Genomic DNA, 10,654 nt, shown 5'->3' with positions numbered 1-10,654 from the left:
CCGAAGGTTAAGTATGCATTACGGCCTGCCTCCACAACAAATACACACAATACACAGAAGAAAGAATATTTATGATAAAGTTATCATGTCATCGATGGAAACCTGCTTTGTATGATGTGGTCAGGTAGGTTCAAGAAGATCAGCCATTTTCTTATTTGCTGGTCACAATAAGAACTCTAATAACTCTGCATATTCTCAACAAAACATCTCAAGCTGTTGGTGTGCTCACATGATCAGGAGGAAAATAAATAAATATGAAATATGATAAATATGAACGTTATTGAAGGAGGTGAACTATTAATAAAATAATACTACTACTAAAATGACTGCCCAAGCAGGCATTCTTATAATGATCTTTTTCATATTGAAGCACGGCACATCACAACTTTATTTTCTTCCTCAAAATCTCTCCTTCCTTAGTTGTTTTTTGTTTCTGAATAAATGTCAAAAACATTTAATGTGTTCCTTTGTTGATAATTTCACCAAAAATGCCTCTACAAATAATTTGTGTATTTTTTTTGCAACACAAACACACACCATCGCTAAATAAGGAACGCCACAGAGTGTTGATGACAGTTTCTCAGTCTGTCATTTGGTGCACCTGCAGTGATGTCTTGAAAACTCAAACATTGAAAAAAAAGATGCCTTCAAGCCACTATTGGGACTCCTAAAAATAAACAGGTGCTAATTGCTAGGAGTGTAGAAGAAAGGCAGATTCTGATGTGTCATGTAATTTTACTTCAGGGAGAGAAAAAAAAAAAAATACACAACAGAAGTGTATTTGTTGCAGTGAGACGGTGGGTAGGTGGGGGAAGTGAGTCTCGTAGCTGACATTTCATTTAACGCTGAACTTTCACTCAGCTCTGTCACAGTTGTGTTTACAAGGAAATCATTGTTCCCACCATGCGAACCAACACAGCTTAATGATAATTGGTTCCACCTGCTCGATGTTTGAACCGCAACACAAAGCATGCAGCAATATCACTGGATAATAATTTTGTATATAAGCATGATCCATTTCTAAATATTAATATTCTGTATGAAACCAAGTAGGTGGTGGTGGTGGTGGACGTGGAGGTGGTGGTGGTGGTGTGTGGAGGTGTGTGAAGGTGGAGGAGGTGTGTGAAGGTGGTGGTGGTGTGTGAAGGTTGTGGTGGTGTGTGAAGGTGGTGGTGGTGTGTGGAGGTGTGTGAAGGTGGTGGTGGTGTGTGAAGGTGGTGGTGGTGGTGGTGTGTGTGTGTGAAGGTGGTGGAGGTGTGTGAAGGTAGTGGTGGTGTGTAAAGGTGGAGGTGTGTGAAGGTGTGTGGAGGTGGTGGAGGTGTGTGGAGGTGTGTGAAAAACCCCGTGTGCACTGCACTTAACGGTTTTAATGGTGGGGAAACCTTGACACAAGGAGCTGGAGAAGATGTAGAGATGAAAGCCTTTTATTTCGGTGAAAACCAAATGATCCGAGATAATTTTTTTATCCAAGGTGGGTTCAGGCATAAAAACAATTAACAGATTCTTAGAATACAAACAATAGTGGATGCTCCTCCAGTTGTTGCCCAAGTGATTTTGCATCTCTGTTACCTGCACTTTCAAACGTTTGCAGATAATTTTGTTGTTGTGTCTCCTCTAGTTGTGGCCTTGGAGAGCTTCCGCCATGAAGAGCTTCCCGAGGTTCTGCGAGGTGAATTCCTTCACATTCTGGCAGTAGTTGTTAATTTGCCCTGTTGGAGAGTAGCCACATGGATCCACACGCCCCCCACACAAAAACACACCCACGAAACATACATCCAAACGTACAAGCATATGTACACACACACACACACACACACACACACACACACACACACACACACACACACACACACACACACACACACACACACACACACACACACAGAGGCGGGAAAGAAAACAACAGTTCAGCAAAACATCAAATTAGTGCGAGTGGAATAAACGGAAAGATCACAATGTGAAGTCAGAAGGCGGAGGAGAGCTGAACAGCGGGAAACAGCGGGGAGTGGGGCGGTCGAGTTGGAGATTGAGTCAATAAACTTTAAATTAATGTAATTTCAAGATAATGGCGGAGATAATTACAAAACAGAACCTGAGCTCCTGTGAGGGGAGCAGAGGCGGCTGATGGAGTTTGGAGGGAGGTGGAGCTCTGTGCTGGTGACAAGTGCTGGCTGTGCGCAGAGGTGTGTGCGTGTGCGTGTGCGTGTGTGTGTGTGTGTACGTACCTGCAATAAGCAGTGTGTCCATGCGCGGTGGCGGCTGGGGCGGCTTGAACATTTTGGTGATGTCCTCCTCAGGCAGCGAGGGCTCCCCTCTGCTTTGCCGCTGGGCGTTCTCCTGCTGCCGCCTCTGGACGTACTGGAGGGAGACCGAAGGGTGGAATTAGTGGTACGAACACATGAGAGGAGAGAAGACAAATAGCATGGAGAGAGGGAAGAGTGGAGTGGAAACGGATAAAAAGGAAAACTGGACAGAAAAAAGAAAAGAGGAAGGGAAAGAACAGAGGAGAGACGGGACGAGGGCGTGACGGAGAAAGGGTGAAATAATGAAGTCGGGAAGAGGAAGAGGTAAAGTAACAAGAGGAGAGACGGCAAAATGCAGAGAGCACAAAACAAAAAAGGAAGAGAGAGAGAGAGAGACAGGCAACGGAAACAATAACATGCATGAGATGTAGAAACACGGGAGATATAGACGTTAAAGTGCTGACGGGAAAGGAGTGATTTGTGGAGGACTAACAGTCGGTAAATCAGTGAGGTGCCGGGTCTCTGGAGATACTAAAAGCCCCGTTAATTTGGCGAGATGGACGAGAGACTGACAGACCGGCGGGAACGGGAGGTCGCGGCAGACGAGGAGGGAAAACGGCGTGGGAGCAACTTGAGTGCTTTCAACCAAACATCCCACAACGCACCTGTACGGGTGAATGAAGCTGACACAAACCCTCAGACAAACAATAAGAAATGAAAAATACAAGTATTTGTTCTAATGAAACTTTTCTCGCCCCCCCCCCCCCATTCCCTCCCGCCCTCCTCCATTGCATCACAGCATGACTGTCTAATCAAAATGCCAATTTATGACTGTTTTCACATTCTAAAGACAAGTAAACTAAAAACTGTTTTTGCACCTGTGCTAAAGCCTCTGAAATGTCGCTGAATAATATTCAACAGAAGTATCTACCTGCCTTTGGAAGGTAAAAAAAAACAAGAAAAAAAACAACCTTTAAAGTAAGCAAAGTCCAGGCACGTTTGGCCCAAAGTTTTCCTTTACAAAGTGTTCAATCTCTGTCATGTTACATGGTCAGTGTGTGGAGACAGCAGTTTTTTTTTTTTCAAGTCCGGCCACAAGGTCTGAATCCTGTGTAGCTTTTGTGTTTGAGGCTGAAGTCTGGCTGGAAAATAATCCCGTCCCAGCAGTTCTCTTACAGACTCAAACTGGACTTCTCTGTACTTTGTACTCTGTACATTGCTGGATGTATTTCACCCTCTTATCTTCACAAGCTTTTCCAAGGCCGGCTGCAGAGAAGCAGCACGGCAGAATGCTGCTGGAAGCGCGTTGGTTCACGCTGGGGACGGCGCGTTTCTGGCAGCACCAGAGGAACTTTTTCATAGATCGGATCACCGTTGGAGGAAGTATCCCTCTTCTTTTGTGCCCCGACGGCAGGAACTGAGGATGTTTTGTAGTTCTTACAATGTTGTTGAGGGATTTTTTTTTTTTTTTTTTTTAGCGCCTACTTCAAGTGTAAGTACTCTCCCAGCACAAGAATAACCTTGACGGATTCTTGTGGATGGGGATTGGTGCCGACGTACTTGTACGTTGATTGGTCAAACACGAGGAAATGCTGAACTGGCAACCGCCGTATGAAAAAAAAAAAAAAAATGCATGTAAAACATTAACGTTAGCTTTAAAAAAAAAATAATAATAATAATAATAATAAAAAATGTAAGAAACACTGAACAAATGGATGGTTGTTGTCGCACATTGCAGACATGATGTCAGGTGGCTTACGTCACTTCAATTTTTTTATTTAAAAAAGCCATAAACGGTATGTACTGTAGTTCTTGGAGGTTGGTCCTCTCAGGGAGTCCACAGAACCCGAGTCGGAACAGGTCCAAATCATCATCAATCTATATTACGGTTTAATCAGACCAGGTCGATTGTTTTACTGCCATGAGTCTTGGAGTTTGTGTAAATATGTCTGTTGCCTAATGGATCAGAACGTACCAACAGCTCTGTTCATGTGGTGAGTTAATAATCACCACAGACAGTAGCCAATGTACAAAATGTATGCTGTTAAATGACAACTTCTATTTGGGTTTCATTTACAGATAGACAAAGTCTGATTGAAAATGATCTTATCTATATTAGGGCTTCAAATAATGATTATTATCATTGTTGATTAATCTGTGGATTTGAAATTGGCATAAAACTGTAAAAAAATGCCAATCTGTGTTTTCCAAAGACTAATGAGCAGCATAAAACGTCTTGTTTTTGTCCCGACCAACAGACCAAAACATATTCAATTTATTACAACGGAGGACTAAAGGAACCAGAAAATATTCACATTAAGAGGCTGGAATCAGAGAATTTTTTTTTGAATTTTCTCAAAAGAAATGGAGAATAATTAGTGGACTTTCAAAATAGTTGGTGAAATTATTTGTCAATCAACAAATTGATTAATGGACTAATTGTTTTAGTTACATACGAGCAGAATATTTAATTGTTGGTCCACGGGGTAAAAATGGCATTTTGATTATTTCTAGAAATTAATCTTCCAAGCATACAACTGAATTAATTTGAGATTTAGTTTCAATGACTTTACAGGGTTCTCTTGAGAATATGGTCACACTTAGCGCTCGTTGCCACTGCAGCTGCTTGCTAATTGAAAGAGTATCATGTTGCTGCTTGCATTGGTGTTCTTTCTCTTATAGGATCTGTTTTTGTTGAATTAGGTCGAATTATCTTCTGGTCGCCATCGGCTTGGGTCCCTCTTCATAAAAAATACATTTATGCATGGTTTAACCACCGGCCGGTTTTACATTGGGCTCCAATAACAGCTACATGATACCGCGGACACTTCACACACTTTATTTTGGTCTCTCGGCTGCCTTTTGGCACACTCGCCCAGAGGTCATGGAAATCTGAATTGATGACATTATTCCATGGACTTGTTGGTTTTGCACTGATTTACCATCTAATATAACCAAATGCACTCTTCAGCCATGATTCGGCTTGCCTTTTATGCATGTAAAAACAATAACACGGCTCGGAATTGATGTCACCGAGTCTTTTCGTTGTCGCTGAATTCTATCATTAACCAATCTCAATTCCTCCGTTTATTAGATAAACACATTGCACCAGGCCTAATCTACTGGTGTGACTGAGTAAAACAGAAAATGAATGAATCACGGGGAGTGAGACTTACATTTCCTGGTGCAAAGACAAATTTGGCCTGTGATTGTGCCGGGGAACCTGCTATTTACTAAAATCAAAAGAGCTATTAATGAAAAAATGGAGCTCGCTCAGCACACCTTAACGCCCTTTGGCAACTTTCTATGATGATTAATAAGGTTCCATTTGTCCGGGAAGCAGCAGGGTCAATAGCACAAGATTACATGGTGCGTGTACTGCAGATGTCTGAGAGGTTTAACAGAAGCTCACTTTCTTTTTCTCTGCTTGCGCTATTTGTTCATTGTAGACAATCGTGTGAAACGTGGAAAAAGTAGAGAGTATTAAAGGGCTTGTCTGTGTGATATTGGGTGTGACACGAGGATGAGGATGCGTGTGTGTCGGGGGGTGTTGGGGGGGGGGGGTAAAGCTCGGGGGCTGTGATGAGGAGAAGGTGGGTGCGGGGAGGCTGATGGATCGTAATGGACGGGGTGTGGGTGAACTGCGGATGTGTAGCTACACAGGTGCGTGTTTCTTCTTCGTGTGTATCGGAGGACTACATGTGGTTGCAGATGTACGTTTGTTGTCCGTCTGCCCAATCCGTGTGAACTCGGGATGCAGCTTCATCCGCCGTCGGCAGAGATGACGATGACTCGACGGTAATACTTCAAACATTTGCTCATTTCCCCTCGCCGAGAATAATGACACAATAATGTAGCTGCTTTAATGTAGCTGTACGTTAGTGGGAACATTAGTGAGTCACCTTGTGCCTCGATGCATCTATTTTCCTGAGTAATGTGTGATTGTGTTTGTCTGTACGTGTTGCCTGATGTTTATGATGCATCTGGCCGAGGATGTAGTCGCAGTGCCTCACTCTTAATCTGTGTGTTTGTTTAGTTCTGGTCTCTTTGGTGCTTCTGGCTGACTTGGATGTGGTGTGTGTGTGTGTGTGTGTGTGTGTGTGTGTGTGTGTGTGTGTGTGTGTGTGTGTGTGTGTGTGTGTGTGTGTGTGTGTGTGTGTGTGTGTGTGTGTGTGTGTGTGTGTGTGTGTGTGTGTGTGTGTGTGTGTGTGTGTGTGTGTGTTTAACACACACAGTACATTTGTGTATTTGTGTTTTGCAAAGTGCTTCTGCTTGTAAATGAAGTCCAAGTTTGTGATGCGCCTTTCTGATACAGAGAGAGAAAAAAAAGGTTTCTCTAACTCATTAGAATAAAGAAAGACTCTATTTATTGATAGCAGCTTTCAATCTATATGTATCAGCAGTCCCTGTGTGCTAATGGTATTTGACGATTATCTGAGCGTGACCCACGGTCTTCAGCCTCCTGAACCTGCTCTTCTCCACTTAACGCTAAACGCTGCCGTGACTGTTTTACAGTCAGCCGGTGTAGTAGTGAAAATGACTCGGTCCTTGACAGGAAAAATAATGCAGCAGATGGAGGAGAAGTGTGTCTGAGCTTGAAGTGATGCTGATCCGCTGTGGGCACACGTCAGCAACTACAGTGAAGTGAGGGATGATAACACTGTGACAGATATTACAAGTTGAACATTAGTCATTCTTATCTCATTAGTGAAAACTCTAAACAACAGGAATGACTTTTAAACCAGCATCTGTGTCTTTGCTTCAAGTTGCTGCCGGTTAGAGTTATTTGCTTGTTTCCCGAGCAATTTAATTTTTTTTTAGCTAATGCAGTTTCTATTGGTAAATCCTCTGGCAAAGCGCTGCAGAGGATTTTAAAACTCTTGGAAAGCTGTTACGGTGGTGCTCATTTGGTTGAGAAAAAGTTAACACGAGTTTCACCGTTTTTGTTTTTTTTACCTTGCTTGCTGTGTTGGAAATGCTGTTGTGACAACAGAGTGGGCGCCTTGAAATGATTGAATCCAGTGTTTTTTTTTTCTGCATTTTGCTTCGAATGTGACTCTAGAAGTTTTAACACACAAACCTGAACCCCACTGCAGTAGAACTGAACCCCAGACTCCACTGGACTGAATGGAATCAGGGACCCCCCCCCCTCCACACACACACACACACACTTTTTCATGTAAAAAAATCATTTGCCATCAACCACAATAAAAAGTTTAAAATGACCAAATCGAAGTCAACAATGTGTTTGATTATTTTGCTGTACATTGTATAGACATGACTAGATTTATTGCTGAACTGGTTCCCTCTAACAGCTACAGATATCGAGATTAAATGTTCTATATGTTTAACATTTAGTTACTGCTGTGAATCCTCAGTGGGTGCATGTACATGTATGATTCTGGAGGGCTGTATTTTCTGTGCATGTATGTGTTTGTGCTACCTGGTGATTCTGCTGCTCGCCTGCTGTGATTATAGCCACAATTGGTTGTGTCTGTGTTTGACAGAAATATACCTGCTGTTTTCCTGCTGAGACTGTGGGTGGGTGCATGTGTGTGTGTGTGTGTGTGTGTGTGTGTGTGTGTGTGTGTGTGTGTGTGTGTGTGTGTGTGTGTGTGTGTGTGTGTGTGTGTGTGTGTGTGTGTGTGTGTGTGTGTGTGTGTGTGTGTGTGTGTGTGTGTGTGTGTGTGTGTGTGTGTGTGTGTGCATTACCTGGTGCTTCTGCTGCTGTTGCTTACTCAGGTTGCGGCTGTAGGTGTTATATTTCACAATGTCTTGGCTCATGTCATCCACTCTGTCCATCAGAAGCTGAAGGCTCTTCTCCAAGTGGTTGCTGGAATAAAATAAGTCAGCATGTCAGTCAAAAAGGCTGTGTACTGTCAATAGCACTTGTGAGCTGCAATTGACGTGCATTATGCATACATTTTACCAACCATCAAGCTTAAATTAATATCTTACACTAATCCACACTTAATTTTAATGTAATTTTACTATTGTTAGTTCACACACACACACACAACAGACTACATTCAGGTAGAGATTTTTTTTCCAAAACACTTTGGCCCTCAACATGTGCACAAGAGGAGCTGGGGATTGAGTCAGGGACTGCTGAACACCTGTGGATGACCTGTGCTACGGCCTGGAGAAAGGATTCCAGAATTTGTTACACTTTAAAAGGTTTATTTTCTGAAACAAAGGGTCTAAGACCCGTTGAATGCTTCTTCAAACAAGCTCTGCCTTCAAAATTTGCATAATGAAATCACAATTTGGACATCATCAAGAACACTTACTGACACCAGAAATATATGCAAAAGAATAAAATGAAGGCTTTTAAATAAAAGCCATATGTTGACATCAAGTGTACGTAATATCAATTCCAAAGGTCTTAGAGTCACTCAACTCGGATAATAGAAATGTCCTTTTAGACCCATCTTCCTTCCTTTGACACTAAACCACAGAATGTTTGAGCTGCATGAGGGGAAGCATTTTATTGTCAGGTGTGAAGTGATATACTTAAGAGCTGTTCACGTGTGACCTGATCAACCAGACAGATGTTAATGCGAGGCGTGAAGAGGGCCAAAGGGTGTTTCGCAGTGTCACGGATACACATCATTGGTAGGCTGCAGTTCGAGGATGCGTGATCATCAAATCCCGCAATAGAACGTGTTCCAATGTCTCGGCTCCCTTCAAATTCTACCAAGGACTGTCCTCCATTCAGATAATTTTCAATCAGGCATCAGGTGTATCTTCGAGGTGCTTCGAGCACCAACAACTCTATGCACCCGTGTAAGGGCGGGACCTCAGATGAGGAAGCACACCGAGACTATAAGGTCTCTGTATCACAATAGCTCCTCCCGGTTGTAATTCAGCATTAAAATGAAGAAGCATGATACACATCTGCACATTTACTGAACTGTCCCATTATGTGTTATCTGACAGTAAGGAAGGAGTCTTGCCGAGTACCTGAAGGACCTGACTTGGAAGAACCTGTCCTACCAAGGACACATCTTTGACAGAGAAACACCATCTATTCTGACCTGAACTTTGAATTCACCCTCTACCATCGATGCTGCTTCGACGTACCCTGAAAGACATCTGCCATGAAACCCCTCTCCTGGGGTTTGAGTGCTCAGAGCTGAGGATCTTTGCTGTTGCCTCACTGCAACATATGTCTGTTCTGGTACCACATCCCTCATCTATCCCCAGCGCTGCTGTGCTGGCAACACTCAAAACACAATGCTACCAGCATTCTTCTTCTCTCTCTTCCCTTGAGCCCCTTGAGGATGTCTCACTATAGTGCCTTAAGTTCAACTTTGACAAGGCTGCAGTGCTCTACTTCAAGTTGTCTCCCTCTTATGTCTCTGTGGACTTGTATTGTTTCATTTATGAATGTTTGGGTGGTACATATGTACTGTGGGGAAACAGATTCTTGCTGGTTATTTAAATGACAACCATACCCGCAAGAACTGCCAGCACTGTACGTTTTGGCTGTGTGCAAACTTATGCAGATGTAACTGTGTTGAATTTGTGTTTCACTGTTTGTGTAAATACGTGGAGGGAAGGTGGAGTTCTGGGTGATTTTATACTTTATCCTCTGTAATAAAAAAAATTAAAAAAATCAATATTCCTCTCTTGGCTCTTAATACTTTGGTACCATAGAAATAATCTCCAGCATAACCAGAATTGACCTGAGCCACACATATTCGCCCTATCAATTTGTGCATGTTTATTTGTATCCAATCCTTCAACTTTCCGAAATTTGAATGAGCTGTATATACAGTTACTGCACAAAGTATTCACCTTCACTAGGTGAATTCTTATAGAGCTGTATAAGTTATTTTCAATGGGGAAAAACAGCTATTTTCTATACTCAATCACCCATTATGACAAAATGAAAACACATTTTACAAAAGCATCTGCACCCTTTTGGCAGCAGTTACCACCGAGTCTCTAAAGGCTGTGAAAACCCAGATTTGAGCAGTTTATGCCAATCTTCCAGACTGTGAGTGGGACCTCCCATCTTCAGCTCTCTCCAAAGAGTACTACTGGAGTACCGGGTACTTTGGGGACTAGGTCTGGGCTTTGGGCCACTTGAGGTCAGAGACTTTTCCCAGCATTGTTTTTGCTGTGCTCTTTGGTTCATTGTCATGCTGACAGGTGAATCATCACCTCAGTCTTACTGCTGTGTATCTGGCTGCGTTCTCACGACTCTCCCCGTCCCTGCCAATGACAACCACCCCCACACAGCATGACGCTACCTCCACCATGCTTCACTGTAGGGATGGTTTTCGAAATATGCCTCACTATAGTTTTGTTGTTTTCATATATACAGGTGTGAACCTTTCCAAACTCTGTCCAGTCCCTTCAGTTTGCCACAGTTGGACTTTAATCAGACTTGACACACCTTAAGG

At 42.8% G+C, this 10,654-nt stretch overlaps 1 protein-coding gene across 1 annotated transcript in view; it reads right to left on the bottom strand.

Annotated features, from left to right (window-relative positions):
- Window positions 1–1,408: 1,408 nt before the first annotated feature.
- Window positions 1,409–10,654, bottom strand: part of LOC138617842 (eukaryotic translation initiation factor 3 subunit H) — a 54,560-nt gene continuing 45,314 nt past the window's right edge. The window contains exons 6-8 of the mRNA XM_069693154.1: window positions 7,956–8,076; window positions 2,226–2,358; window positions 1,409–1,709 (exon numbers count right to left, since the gene is read on the bottom strand). Of these exons, the coding sequence (XP_069549255.1) occupies window positions 1,615–1,709; window positions 2,226–2,358; window positions 7,956–8,076 (349 nt within the window). The 3' untranslated portion in view covers window positions 1,409–1,614. The remainder of the gene's footprint in view (window positions 1,710–2,225; window positions 2,359–7,955; window positions 8,077–10,654) is intronic.

The sequence above is a fragment of the Brachyistius frenatus genome, unplaced genomic scaffold, assembly GCF_029030835.1.
Source record: "Brachyistius frenatus isolate BFR_SWC_R1_liver_20210118 unplaced genomic scaffold, ASM2903083v1 Contig_14, whole genome shotgun sequence".
NCBI classification, from domain to species: domain Eukaryota; kingdom Metazoa; phylum Chordata; class Actinopteri; family Embiotocidae; genus Brachyistius; species Brachyistius frenatus.
This window is presented reverse-complemented; position numbering and strand designations above follow the sequence as displayed.